At 37.9% G+C, this 16,135-nt stretch overlaps 1 protein-coding gene across 1 annotated transcript; it reads left to right on the top strand.

Moving 5' to 3' along the window:
* Positions 1 to 12,996: 12,996 nt before the first annotated feature.
* Vps28 (vacuolar protein sorting 28) lies at positions 12,997 to 13,953 on the top strand. The gene has a single exon (XM_067778068.1). The coding sequence runs from the start codon at positions 13,081 to 13,083 to the stop codon at positions 13,711 to 13,713; it is 633 nt and encodes a 210-aa protein (XP_067634169.1). The 5' UTR covers positions 12,997 to 13,080; the 3' UTR covers positions 13,714 to 13,953.
* Positions 13,954 to 16,135: the final 2,182 nt, after the last annotated feature.

Raw genomic sequence — 16,135 nt, 5'->3', positions numbered from 1 at the left:
TATAAAAAAATTTTCTTATTAAGACTTGAAGAAAATTTTGCGGTGAATCCACTGGTGTTTCTCTCAACGAACTTTTAGATAAGTAATTTCCAAGATATGATAAAATAAATGAAAAGGCCTCTGTGTAAATTCGTGATTTTAGATAAAGAAAAAAAATAAAAATTGTAACCATAGAATTTTAAATTTTGGGTGTTTTTGTACTTAGGGGGCCATAATACATCGAAATTAAATATTTAGACTTCAAAGTAATTTCTCTTGTTGACTAGTGTTATAGGCGCGCTAAAGAGCTTAGTAACATTGGATTTTTATAGTAGTGCTTTTATAAGCAGTACTTCTGCTGTTCACTATTATATCAATATTAATATCTGTATTTAAGTAGCGAGGCATGCTCAAATTATTTATTTATTTAATTTCACGCGCCCAACGCTTTTACTTATTTGTCTGATCAATGCCCTAGATTGATGAGGAGTGTGATGACTAGTACCTATGACCTACCTAATTATTTTCTAGCTTTTAGTATTATTATTACTTCAGAGTGCGGCTTCAGACCTGGTAAATCTACCATCGACCAGATTTTCACAATGCGCCAAATCTTGGAAAAAAAACCCGTGAAAAGAGAATCGACACTCATCACCTCTTCGTCGACTTTAAAGCCGCCTTCGACAGCACGAAAAGGAGCTGCCTATATGCCGCTATGTCTGAATTTGTTTTCCCCGCAAAGTTTATACGGCTGTGCAAAATGACGTTGAGCAACACCATCAGCTCAGTCAGAATTGGGAAGGACCTCTCCGAGCCGTTCGAAACTAAACGAGGTTTCAGACAGAGTGACCCCCTATCGTGCGATTTCTTTAATTTGATGCTGGAGAAAATTATACTAGCTGCAGAACTTAACCGCACTGGAACAATATTCTATAAAAGCGTGCAATTACTGGCATATGCTGTTGACATTGATATCATCGGTCTGAAGACCCGCGCTGTTAATTCTGCTTACTCCAAACTGAAAAAAGAAGCGGTAAAGATGGGTTTGATGGTGAATGCGGACAAAACGAAGTACCTGCTGTCATCGAGCAAAGAGTCAGCGCATACGCGCCTTGGCAACCACGCTACTGTTGGCAGCCATAATTTCGAAATAGTAAAAGACTTCGTTAATTTGGGAACCAGCATCAACACTAGCAACAACATCAGCACTGAAATCCAGCGAACAATCTGTAGGACATTCACTTGTTTAAAAACAACTTGTTTATTTTAATTTTATCAAACAATTTTTTATATAACTTTTTGTAAAACATCAAAATGAAAAAAATATTTTCACTCTAAATAAATTTGAGTTGCTAAAGAATTATTGAAAAATAAAGAACGCTTTATCGTATTTATCAAATACGATATATTGGTGACCCCGAACCAGTGAACATATTCATACGCATCATGCCGAATACACGCTCCGGAGACAATGCCGTTTCATCACAGCAATCAACCACAATAAACACGAATCCGCTATCCACAATCAGCAACACGATTGTGCCATCTTCAAGCAATTCACAAGGAGAAATTCATCTACGAATTCCGAAATTCTGGAAGGAAAACCCATTGATATGGTTTGCACAAATCGAGGCACAGTTCGAACATCACGGAATTGTGTCAGAGGAAACAAAATATTTCACGATTCTTCCTGAATTAGAATCTGATATATTAAGTCAGGTAAGCGATATTATTCTGGCACAACCTCAGAATATATATACGCAGCTTAAACAACGTCTCATCGATCATTTTTCAATTTCCGAGGAGAAGAGAATCCAAAAGTTGTTGAACGATTTGGACATAGGGGACAAAAAACCTAGTTGTCTTCTGCGGGAAATGCGTGGTCTCTCGCATGGTGGAGTTACCGATGACTTCCTGCGAACATTGTGGCTACAACGTCTACCTTCACAAACGCAAGCTGTTTTGGCAACATCTTCTGAAACGTTGGATAAACTTGCAGTAATGGCAGATAAAATTCAAGCAATTTCAGCACAACAACAATCAACTATCGCAGCAATACAATCATTTCCTAATCTATCGGATCTTCAACAACAAATAACAACTTTGAGCACAGCTATTGGCAATCTTCAAAAACAACACTTTCGACGCAGAAGTCGCTCAAATTCGCATAGGCGTTACACAACTAAGTCAGCTAATACAACCGAGTGGTGCTATTATCATTGTAGATTTAGGTCTCAAGCCCGGAATTGTCGACAGCCGTGTTCATTCAAGCAACACCATCAGGGAAACTCGCCGGTCGGTCACTAGATGAAGCTAGTGGCCGATACTCTACAATTAATCGTTTACATATCTTTGATAAGTCCACCAACAAAAAGTTTTTGATAGACACTGGAGCGGATGTGTCGGTTCTCCCATCAGCAGGTATATCTAACAAAAAGCAAGACAAATACAAACTTTTTGCTGCTAATGGTACAGTTATCAACACATTTGGTACTCAACTTTTAACCCCAACTTTTGGTTTACGTCGTTCCTTTGCTTGGGAATTCATTATTGCTGATGTTAGCAGTCCTATAATTGGCGCAGATTTTTTGAAACATTATATATCGTATTTGATAAATACGATAAAGCGTTCTTTATTTTTCAATAATTCTTTAGCAACTAAAATTTATTTAGAGTGAAAATATTTTTTTTATTTTGATGTTTTACAAAAAGTTATATAAAAAATTGTTTGATAAAATTAAAATAAACAAGTTGTTTTTTAACAAGTGAATGTCCTACATATTTCCCCCAAATGAAAAAAATATTTTCACTCTAAATAAATTTGAGTTGCTAAAGAATTATTGAAAAATAAAGAACGCTTTATCGTATTTATCAAATACGATATAAATCAATCTTGGACCATGACAACAGCAGATGAAGCGGCTTTGGGAGTGTTCGAGAGAAAAGTTCTTCGAAAGATTTATGGACCTCTACGCGTTGGCGATGACGAGTACCGAAGAAGATTTAATGATTAGCTGTACGAGATATACGCAGATATCCACATAGTCCAGTTAATTAAAACGCAGCGGCTGCGCTGGCTAGGCCAAGTTATGCGAATGAAAGATGATGCTCCGGCCAAGAAAGTCTTTCTATCGGAACCCGACTATGGAAGCAGAGGTAGAGGGCAGCCCCCACTCCGTTGGAAGGACCAGGTGGAAAACGATTTAAACTCCCTTGGTGTGACCAATTGGCACCGGTTGGCGAAGCGAAGGAGCGACTGGCGCGCCTTGTTGGACGGCCATAACCGTTTAGGCTGTTAAGCGCCAATTAATTACGTAAGTAAGAACTTGAAATGAAAATTCTGAACTTGAATTGTAATTTTCTGAACTTGAATTGTTGTTTTCTGAATTTAAATTGGAATTTCGTAACTTGAATTGTAATTTTCTGAACTTGTGTTCTGAACGAGTATTAGTCAGTTCAATTGTTATAAACAATTTATAAGTAATTTGTGGTTAAAGTTACTACGATAGTGACATAACTTTTTACACATTTTTTTCATTAAACTCCGTGTATTTATTCAATTCACAAACAAAATGAAAATTTGGAATAAAAAATCGCGCAGATTTTTTTTAATTATCAGAAATGAAATAACGCTATTCGAGAAAAGGAAATAACCACTATTTTAATTAGTTTACATTTAGGTATTGTTGTATAATTATTTGTTTACTTTCCGCTAACACAAATGTTATTAATAGTACTAACTAATAAAAACGAAAACGGACCTTTTTCATTCAATTCCTGTATTTATTTCACAAAATATGTGAACTGGAATCATGAAACGACCCTATTGTGCGAATACAAGTTTTCGAGTTTAGCTTGACTCTGTGTAGCGGCTGGCCGTTTTGAACGAATTTTGTAATTGAAATTTAATTAACTTCCCGATAAGCTACAAGCTTGAAACTTGGAATATAGTTAAAAACCCGATGACAATGCAATAATAAGAAAAAAACTCCGATAGGTGGCGCATGGATGGAAATATTTCAAAAAATCGTATTTGTGGTCCGATTTGGCTTTAAATGCGATTTGTGAAAAAACTAAGAAATATGGAAAACCGCGGTTTGTTCCATTGGAAAGAGCGTTAATAGGGTCGTTTCATTATTCCAGGGCACATATACATATGTAATAGTAAATTTTCCTCTATGGCGCCTTTTTATACTCAGCGTGCTTTGCACACAGAGTATATTAACTTTGATTGGATAACTGTTGGTTGAACAGGTATAAAGGAATCGAGATAGATATAGATTTCCATATATCAAAATCATCAGTATCGAAAAAAAGTTTGATTGAGCCATGTCCGTCCGTCCGTCTGTCCGTTAACACGATAACTTGATTAAATATTGAGATATCTTCAGCAAATTTGGTACACGAGCTTATCTGGACCCAGAATAGATTGGTATTGAAAATGAGCGAAATCGGATCATAACCACGCCCACTTTATATATATATAAAATTTGAGAAAACAAAAAAACCTGATTATTTAATAAATAATACACCTAGAATGTTGAAATTTGACATGTCGACTGATATTGAGACTCTTGATAAAAATTTGAAAAAAAAAAATTTAAATTGGCGTGGCACCGCCCACTTGTTATAAAATCAATTTTACAAATATTATTAATCATAAAGCAAAAATCGTTAAACCTATCGTAACAAAATTCGGTAGATTTTTAAAATCGTCGTGCTTTATATCAATGGTATTTCATTTCCCAAGTGGATTTATAACAATAAATAGGAAAAACTTCAAATTTAAAAAAATGGGCGTGTCACCGCCACTTTTATGACTAAGCAATTTTCTATGTTTCGTGAGCCATAACTCGAAGAAAAATTAACGGATCATAATAAAATTAGGTACTCAAATTTTCCCTATAGCAGGAAATATTTCTAGAAAAAATGGGTGAGATCGGTTAAAGACCACGCCCACTTTTATATAAACGATTTTTAAAAGGGTCGTAGACGAAAATAATAAGCTATATATTAGCGAAAAAGAGCTTTATATCAATAGAATTTTACTTTCTAAATTGAATTAGAACATTAAATTGGAAAACACTAAAATTTTGGAAAATGGGTGTGCCACCGCCCCTTTTATGACTAAGCAATATTCTATATTTCGGGAGCTATAACTCGAAGAAAAATTAACGGATCGTAATAAAATTGGGTACACAAAAGGGTCGTAGACTGGAATAATAAGCTATAACTTAGCAAAAAATAGGTTTGAATTAATGATATTTCACTTATCAAGTTTCATTGTAAGAGGAAATGGGTATACATTTTTTTTTAACGGGCGGTGCCACGTGTTATGTAGAAAAGTAATTTATCTGAAATGAAATGTACAATTGAAGCTCACGCTGAGTATATAATATTCGGCTACACCCGAACTTAGCCTTCCTTATTTGTTTTAAATAGATTTACTTATTTTGCAGGGTTTTTTTGATTTTCAAAGAGAAGGTAAAGCCATCCGCGGGCGTTATTGCACTGCACCGAAAATCTCTTGTACTTAACACCTTTAAAATTATTTATTGAATAATAAAAAAACCAATAAAGATAAATACGTAGGTATGGACAGAAAATACCATAAAATGCCGTTAAATGTGTTATTTGTTGCTTCAAAGTCGCAAAGATGACAATGAAAGGCCCCTCACATAAATATTATAAACCATTTGACATCTCCATCATTAAAGATTGAACCGATCATTTAATTAAATTGGCAATAAGGTGCTAGTCTTGCCAAATAAACCATCCTTCTGCTTCGTGGTTTCCCAATTTTTCATATCAAACTTTGTATGGGCCTTCCCAGCTATACAGAATTTTTATTGACAAACATTTCCGCCGCAGCACAAAACCTTCCGAATTTTGTTCTTGTCGTACCCTTGTATCCCATATTCCTTCTTTGCATGTCAATCTTGATCCCATGATCAACTAACAAGTCCACTCCTAATATGAATTCATCGGCAAGTTCTGCCACAATGAATTTGTGTAGAACCGTGACCTTCCCAATTACGACTTCACTTCACCCTGGACTTGGTTGCATTCGCCAGTGACCCTACGCAATCTTCCTCCGTGCAATGGCTTTATCTTCCTTTTGGCTAAATCAGATCTGATTATCGAATTAGATGCGCCCGTATCTACAGTCAGTAAGCGCTCCTTTCTATCCAAATGTCCTCAGACAGAAAGACTGCTCGACTTTTTTCCTATTTTTGATACAGAGAGAATGGGGCAACCAGTAGCGGTAGAGAGTCCTCGCTCCTTGCATCTGAATCGCTCTAACTGATCTCATTCGGCTTTGGTTTAAGACCACTCGTGTTGTTGGAACCACTAAGTCGAAGCCGCAATGACGAGCAATATTGCGTCCACCCAGTGTGGCCTTTCTACTTCCACCCAGCGCTCTTTAAATGCTGGCTTACACATAAGGGAGACTGTTTCCTGAATCAGTGCATGTGATACCGTTTCAGCGAGTGTGGATTTTTTGTTCGCGTATGCGGTATGCTTTATTTCGACATCCCGAATTCCATTTGTGAAAGGTTGAATTTAGCTATCTTCTGCAATCCAATCTATCTGCAATCCGATGTAGCCCGCATTTGCAAGGTGAGTCAATTTTTCGATGTCCCCCACGAAGCGGTTCAGCATATCTATTTGGTATATCTGCTTCCTATGCTCGCTTCCGTACGTCTTTTCAGTGCGGCATTCAATGCTTCATAATTGTTTCATTCTCCCTCCGGAATGGGCTGTACTCTTTTAGCAGCAGGACTTTAACGCCACGAATAGCGCAGCAACTTTATTTTCAGCATAACAGTTATTCGCTGCTGACGTATATACATTAGCAGTGTTTTTTTACATGTATATACATCTACATTTGCTGTTAAAAAACCCCCCGAACCAAAATATCCCTACCACTCGGAAAATATCCGAGTATCTTCCAAGCCAAAGTTCTCGCCATAAGCCGGTGTGCAGAGATAAGCTTACAGCGGGGATATACCAACGAGAAAATCGCTATACTCAGCGAGCTGCGCTCAAGGCATTATCTTCAGTTGAGATTAAATCATCAACAGTCCTTGAGTGCGTGGAGAGGTTAAACAGGGTAGGAGTAAATAACACCATCCGTGTAGCATGGGAACCTGGACACAGAGGAGTGGATGGTAACGAGCAAGCGGACGAGCTTGCCAGGTTGGCAGCGGCCGAAAAGCCAATAGGACCTGAGCCCATCATGCCGATAGGGTCACACACAATAAAAATTTTTCTAAGCGGGGTCGCCCTTCGGCAGTGTTTGGCAAACGCGCCGGGTGTATTTCTGCCATGAAAAGCTCTCAATGAAAACTCATCTGCCTTGCAGATGCCATTCGGAATCGGCATAAAACATGTTCGTCCCGTCCGGCCAATTTGTAGGGAAAATCAAGAGGAGCACGACGCAAATTGGAAGAGAAGCTCGGCCTTAGATCTCTTCGGAGGTTATCGCGCCTTACATTTATTTATTTATAAAGGTTTTGAGGGGTGTTGTCGATGGTCTGCACGCATCAAGCGATTACGGTAAAGGACCGATCATCACTGGAACGATGAAATATGATCATATTCATATTCCCAGCGGATTAGGGGGCTTAGAACGTACCCACGGCAGGTATGCCTGTCGTAAGAGGCGACTAAAATAACAAATTGATGAAAAGGGTTGTGTAGCGCAACCCTTTCAAGTTGTTGCCAGCGCAAAATATAGCTTCTGTAACCCAATTGTCAACCTCACCTACCCGTGGCGAGGGCGGGAGGGCGGTTTGGCCTTGAAGGTTTCATGTGGTCATACTAAATCGTGTCCGAGATGGTCGGGCTGGTGTCTTAATGGTGCTTGTTACCGGAACGTACCGGATCTGCATCCGGCAAAGGACCATCAACATCGATAACACTCCCCAAGGCCTTCGGCGAGTGTCCTTGTCGCTACAACAACAACAACATTACCATATTCAACCTTCTAGAGCCTCGGCTGCAAAAAAGGCAGAATTCATGGGTAGGTTGTTGAAAGAATTGCTCTACACAATCCTTTAAATAAATTTAGTATTTTCGTGGCCTCTTACGACAGGCATACATGCCGCTGTGGTATATTCTAAGCAGCTGGGGATATCCCTAGTAGTGTTTTGAGAATATAGACATCAAAGATATGATATTTCACACCGTTGTGTGATTAGACTCAATGGAAGCACTGGCGTCAACATATATCTGAAAGTCGTATTTTAGCGGTCCCTTGTATTCATTGACTAACAAATAATCAACAAACCATGTCCACGAGCATGATGCAATTACAAGGTGACGGACGTTGGCAGCTTCTCTTTCTAATCCGCCATCTTGAACTCCCACTCTGAAACTCAATTTGCCTCTTTACAAAACTACTTTTTTATTCAGAGGAAAAAGTTTAGTAAAAACCATACAAAGCAGTTTTCCTCCAAAAGTATGCAAAGGCATCACTTTTTTTTCCATTTCTATTTTGTATTGACTTTTCTATCATTCAAATTTGTGATAAAATTATTTTGTTTACTAAACAAAATTTTAGAAATTTGGATATTTTCGTTAAAACATTAATGTAAAATGTTAAAAAACCACCATTTACTCTCTAAACATTTTTTTACAAGTTGGTCTTCTCATTTCCTTTTCCAGGTAATCTGGAATTTGGGTTGCGCACATCCAAATATCCAAACAGGTCTTAAAATTGAAGTAAAAAGTGCAGTCTATAGCTTCAGGAAATGTTACAAATGGATTTAGGGACCTAGGAAACTCAAGCGGTAGGCATACCTGTCGTACGGAGCGACCATAATCACCTAACCTAGGGTTCAACGCGCTCATATCAAATCGTTATCGAGAGGATCGGTTGATTACCTTAATGTAGCTATCTTTTTTTTATTTTTTCGACCGAAAGGCAGGACAGGAGTATGAAACATGTCTCGGTCACAGGCAAAGTCGATTAGTCTCAATTCATTGTAAGAGGTATTGTTGTAGGGGCTGAACCTTCCGGATTTGCGGCCAAATTTACGTTTTGTCCCTTGCGTTGAAGTTAGCAGACACGACTTTTCAATGGAATGTGGTTTTACGTGGCAGATGCTCATTATAGCACCTAACGCAGTTTGACATGTAAAGTGTATCATCTCACCTTTGTACAGCAAGCTGCTAGCTACCAAAGCAATCGATAAGAAGTTCTCAAAGATATTTTTATTTTATTACATCACCAAGCATCCCAAAAGAATATCTCTGGTCATTCTCACATGAACGGCCATTATAAGGTTTTCTCCGTGAGTGAACTTCTACATACGACCCCAACCTCCTAGGATCTGTGGGTTGACAGAATATCACCCCTCCTCTGGTTCGCTACTTGGTAGTTATTATAGAAGGGAGTTGTAAGACTAGCGACTTATAACGTATCCGCCGATTTGATGCTGATAAATTATAACAGCCCTGCAAAATCTCCACTGACGGACACTTTCAGTTCGCCCAGGCCAAGAGATCAGCCTAACGTGGACGACGCTGCGGTGATCGGGCATTTCAACTTTCGGCTAACACCGAGCTAATGGCAGAATACTCCACCCCCAACCCTGCCGTTCAGTCTGGACCCATCCGTGATCAGGTTCACCAGCTTATCGTCCATATTAATTCCCAACTTCATTCATCCCTTAATGAATTATGAGTCGTGAATGTAGACGGATATTGATCCGGCATGCTCCGAAAACTAGCTACATTAAGGTAATCAACCGATCCTCTCGAGAACGATTTGATATGAGCGCGTTGAACCCTAGGTTTGGTGATTTTGGTCGCTCCGTACGACAGGTATGCCTACCGTGTGAGTTTCCTAAGCCCCTAAATCCGTTTGTAACATTTCCTGGAGCTATAGACTGCACCTTTTTACTTCAATTTTAAGACCTTTCGAATTGAAAAAGAGCTCTCGTCGCTCCTAACAAACATCCGAGATATGGAAAGTGATCTTGTCAAAGTAGCTGCTTCTTTTACGACCAGCTAGCTATACTACGTCGAATATGAAATATGAAATATGAAAATATTTCAAGTTTGCCATATACACTCGAATTCAAAATAGGTCCAAGAAGCCTATGAAGAAAGAATAGTAATCTATCTTTGAGTGGCCGGCAAACTTCGCAAACTTTGAACGAAATCTGCTTGGGCTGCTGAATTCTCTAAGAAACTTTTTATAGCAGAACTAGAAGTTTATTTGGAGAGCCTGCCATTAACATATATTAAAATAAAAAATTTTCATGAAACATGTAAAAAATGTACTTAGTTCTTTGATACAAAATAGTACTAAATTTAAGACGACTTCACAAAAGGGCCTTTTCTTTTCTTTCCCTTTCTCTCATCCTTCGTTTTGTATGGGAGTTTTCAAAATTAGCTGTCACTACATAGACCACCTTGTCGTTATTACATCATGTGTATAGGGTATATGTTTATAATAGCCGTGCTTTTTAACACACGTATATCCGTTTACGCTTAAACTTGATATGGACTGCTAAGCGACAAACTTTAAATACACCTCTGAAATTGCTGCGCATAAATTTTGTCCTACTAAATTTCTATACGTATTATACTCAGATGTAATTGAAATATGTGTCTTTGTTTCACCCTCTACACTAATTCTATGTATTCTATGTGTGGCCACAATTCAGCGCAACTGATTCAGCTATATGTTATACCCTATGGTCATCAGAGCGTTGTCTCCGCTTTTCGGTACACCCTGTTGCTGTAGCTAGTTGTTTAACCACAGCCGCTAGGTGGGTCTCCTAAGCATTATCCAAGTGAGGATAGGCGTTTTTTTTCACGCGCAAACGAAACGTATACGCGTGTAAAAAAAAACACGGCTAATATACTCTGGGCTACATCGAAAAAAACGTATAATAAAACCAGTTTTATACCTTTTATTGTATAACTCTTTATTGCGTAATTTGGATTTAATAAGAGACAATTACAAAAATTTTCGCTCTGCGGCCGCCGAACTATGTAAATCATACACAAAACTAAGTAATTCTTCAAAACACTTTTCGTTCATACCATTTCTATAAAAGCTTACTTTTCCCAAAAAGCTAAAACGTCTTTATCAGCCTTAAAATCAAAATTTAACAGTCTTAAAAGCTTCCATTGTGCAACATTAGCCGTGTTTTTTAACACGCGTATATCCGTTTACGCTTAAACTTTATATTGACTGCTAAGCGACAAACTATAAATACACCTCTGAAATTGCTGCGCATAAATTTTGTCCTACTAAATTTCTATACGTATTATACTCAGATGTAATTGAAATATGTGTCTTGGTTTCACCCTCTACACTAATTCTATGTATTCTATGTGTGGCCACAATTCAGCGCAACTGATTCAGCTATATGTTATACCCTATGGTCATCAGAGCGTTGTGTTTCCGCTTTTCGGTACACCCTGTTGCTGTAGCTAGTTGTTTAACCACAGCCGCTAGATGGGTCTCCTAAGCATTATCTAAGCGAAGATAGGCGTTTTTTTACACGCGCAAACGAAACGTATACGCGCGTGTTAAAAAACACGGCTAATGATATCTTGATCGCACTTTATCAAGTACGAAAAGTTATTTATTAACGGTATTATAGAAGTATCGGTTTCTGCTAATACCTTGTCGGGAGTAATTGTACAGAAAACGTGTATATCACATCTAGAAAAATCAAAGAGTTTTTGCATTTGTTTTAAGAGTTCAATTTAAAAATCTATAATATTTTTTTGCCGTAAGTCGTTGTACATCTGTAAAGTTATCGCTTTCAAGAAATACTTCAACTTTACTTCCAACAAAAATATTTTTTAATTCAAGGTAGTAAGTTTTATCACTTAAATCAAAATTTTTCACGCATGCAATAGGGGAGTGTAGTAGTTTTACACAAAACGCCAAAAAATTATACGGCTATGCATTTGCTACGTCATGGCAAATACGCAACATAAAAACCCGTAGTTTATTTTTTCAATTTTGAATAGCAAACTAACAACTGTCAAAACAAAATATGCGAAAAAAAATTTAAAAAGTTGTTCGGGATCCGTAGCTTTCATTTGCAATAGCGACGTTTCCAACACCAAATACACAAAATTCTAAACTCCCTTAATATACTCATTATGCATGAGGTTGCTCAAGATAAGCTTGAATTGTGCTTCAATTTGATGGTATAGGAATGGTAGACGAATCTTTTCGGATTGGAATTCTTTATTTAAGGTACATATTTATAATTTTAAGAATATAGGCGAGAAACAGCATATACGCTTTTATTTCGGGATCTGACATAAAATTTACTAATTGTATTGCGCTAACGCCACTTACTTCGAGACACGCACAATGTTACACGACAAAGCGTTCTATGCAAAACCGGCCAATAGCTATCGGCTCTGCTGGTGAGAGTTACTGATAATCGACCCTGCAAAAATCGTTGGATCATGTAGTCCACTTGTGTCATACTGGAGTACTTACCATTATACTCCACTGTAATGCAGCAATGGACCAACTCATGTTTCTACACGAACATATTGTAAGCCGATCATTGATCGTTTAACGAAGATGATTGTGGTAGATTTGGCAACATTTTCGTCAATGTTCAATTTTGTGATAGAAGATTGACGCACTTGCGTTTCGACGCTACCCAACACAGATTCGATTCAGAATTCACCATAACAGCTGACAGCTCTAGTCAATAGTCAAAATTATTCGTCATCTGATTGAAAACATAGTGTACCTATACCAAGTGTGTTCACTAAGCGATAAACGTCAAAACTACAAACAGCCTCGCTCACCTGATGGAAATCTCAGGTCTAGAGTCGCATTTTTGGTCTCAACGACAACATTTTTGTCTACCAATCGTCTCGACTTTTTCAATTTTTCAATCATTCGGAGCATTCGGTAATGGTGTCCATTTTGAATTCGCTGTCATTCCGAATCCAGCGAGTGCCTGTCAGAATGCCTGACAGATAAGTCAACACACTTGTACTTGTACACTATGATTGAAAATTGGCATATATATTTACATTTATCGCTTTCAATAAAAAGGAAACAAAGGATTTTGCACACACTTGCAATTAATTGGGGAAATGCAAGATAATTGTCCCGAACTATACGAAGAGGTAAAACTCTATCGAAATGCACGTGAACGTGAAAAATACGATAATATGGCAGATTTATATGCAATTATCAATACGCTTCAACAACTAGAAAAGGCTTATATACGTGACTGCATCACACCACAAGAATACACAGCTGCCTGTTCCAAATATTTAGTACAATACAAAGTTGCTTTTAAACAAGTCCAATGTGATGAATTTCCCAATGTTGACACATTCGCTAAAAAATTCCGCTTAGATTGTCCAGCAGCACTTGAACGGATACGTGAAGATCGGCCAATTACAATACGAGACGATAAGGGAAACACATCGAAATGTATTGCTGAAATTGTTTCTTTATTTATTACGATTATGGATAAATTACGTTTGAAAATGAATACAATGGATGCCTTACAACCGGATGTGAAAGATTTGGCTGATAATATGGATCGCTTGTCGTTGATACCGAAAGATTTTGAAGCAAAACAAAAAGTTGAAACATGGCTGAGTACACTGAATGAAATGCAAGCTTCGGACGAGTTGTTGGAAGGACAAGTGCGCCAGTTTCTTTTTGATTTGGAATCGGCATATGCAGATTTTACAAAACTATTACATAGTCAATAGTTTATTTGTGGTTTGAGTAACGTAGAGTATTTGTTATGTGTTAGAGGAGGAATATTCTTCATATGAAATTAAAAATTATTTAATATCTTAGCTTTTAATTAAACTTAAAGTTATGTATTTGTTTTTGCAGATTATCACAACCTGTTAAATGCTTATAAATACTTCAGCGGTTTTTTAACTGCATTTAATGAGATATGCTTAAACACTTTTAAAATATATCATGTAACATAATAAGCACAAGTATTCATTTATTCTTAAGAATTGTAAATTTGGAATTATGCATAGTGGAATGCAAGACTTGCCTGTTTTTCTTATTTCAACGCACCCTTCATATGGTTACGAAGGCGTCTGTCGGATGGAATAGTCTCAAGGATGGTGCGTTTTCATCAGTCCAGATAACATAGCATCGCAAACATTGGCTGTTTCATGCTGGTATATCTGAATTTCACTTTCCTGCAAATCTTATACGGCTTTCCAAATTAACTTTTAAAGAATACCATAAAATTAGGAATTATGAAGTAGCTCTCCGATGCTTTCGAAACCAAAGAAAGCTTCAGAGCAGCAATTCCCTATTGTCCCCTATTGCGAATTTCAATTGTTAATGCAAACGTCTTTTCAGTCTGGATTTTTAATCAAATGAACATTTTAAATTATAATATTTTCTTAATTGGAGCGTCATCTTTCATTCGCATAACATGGCCTAGCCAGCGTGACCGCTGCCTTTTAATTCGCTGGACTATGTTGATGGCTGCCTAAAAGTTGTACAGCTCATTTTGTTGTTGTTGTTGTTGTTGTAGCGATAAGGTTGCTCCCCGAAGGTTTTGGGGAGTGTTATCGATGTGATGGTCCTTTGCCGGATACAGATCCGGTACGCTCCGGTAACACAGCACCATTAAGGTGCTAGCCCGACCATTTAAATGGCCACATTAAACCTTCAGGCCATCCCTCCCCACCCCCAAGTTCCATGAGGAGCTTAATAATACTGAGCGCAATAATACTGTAATGAATTTACTGAAATTCCGCTTATTCCAAATCTTATAACATTCCAATCACTAAACTGTTGAATAAATAACTCCAATATTAAATAATGCAAAAAGGGTCTTTATTAGACTACTTGAAAATAACACTTATACTTCGCAACTGATAGCTTGCTTAAATCAAAACTGACTTGTCGTGCCTCAACTGTTGCTGCTTTTATACTGTTTGGTTTCCTCGTTGACATATTTCTAGGCGCTTCTATTTCTAGAATTTACTAGTTAGTTACCAGCTATAACAACGTTTATAGCTTCTCATATGCGCGTGTATATGTGAGTGATACTTGCACAAATTATTGCCTACTTTTGGGTGTATCTCAGATATATGCATGTGTTTGTGGGTTGCTCTCCGCTGCTTGTATGGACATATGTATAGACATAATGATTGATTTATTGTGCATACAAGTCACTGCTTAGTATTGACTTAGAGATGATAGTATCCCTTAGTGTTGTTAATATTCGCCACACTGCCCTCCACCTAAGTGATCGTCCCGATCAGACAAATCTCTCGATTTAACGCTGCCAGCTTTTCCAAATGAACCACTTTCATTTTGGTTCGTGGTTTACCAATGGTTTGTATGCGGTATACTACATCGTTGATCCGTTTTACAACTTTGTATGGGCCTTCACAATTACACTGCAATTTCGGGGACAATCCTTTTTTTCGATGTGGGTTATATAACAGCACCAAATCTCCTTCCTGAAACCCTTCCGAATTAATTGCTTTATCGTATCTGGCTTTCATCTTGTCACTCATAATCTTTGCTCGTTGCCTTACCAGATCGTGTATCTCTCTCAGCTCTTCTTCCAAGACACCAGTGGATTTCTTGACATTTCTCTCCGCATCGACATCTATCCCAAACTTCAAATCAGCTGGTAGTCGAAGGCCATTGCCAAAAATTACCTTTGCGGGAGTTTGGCCCGTTGTCTCATGCACTGCCGATCGGTAAGCCATCAAGAATAATGATTTGTGTATATCCCACTCCTTATGGTACTTGTCTACTACTTTCCTTAAATGCTCCTCCTATGTTCTATTGAAACGTTCCACCATACCATCGGACTGAGGATGCAATGCAGTTGTCCGTGTTTTTCGAATGCCCAACTTCTTACACATTTCTTGGAACACAGCTGATTCAAAATTCCTGCCTTGGTCAGAATGTAACTCCATTGGTACACCATACCTTGCAACCCAATCGTTTGTAACAACTTCTGCTACTGTTTCCGCTTCTTGGTTTGGGGTTGGGTATACCTCTGACCATTTACTGAAATAACCCAGAACCACCAGTACGTATTTGTTTCCTGCGACATCCATGGCGATGCTTTCAAATTGTGCACTTCTTCTACTGCTTCATCTGACCATGACTTCGTGTTTTGGGCCCTTTCGCTCT

Source organism: Eurosta solidaginis, chromosome 3, assembly GCF_040869045.1.
Source record: "Eurosta solidaginis isolate ZX-2024a chromosome 3, ASM4086904v1, whole genome shotgun sequence".
In the NCBI taxonomy this organism is placed as follows: Eukaryota; Metazoa; Arthropoda; class Insecta; order Diptera; family Tephritidae; genus Eurosta; species Eurosta solidaginis.
Note: the sequence above shows the minus strand (reverse complement) of the source record. Positions and strands in the feature narration are given on the sequence as shown.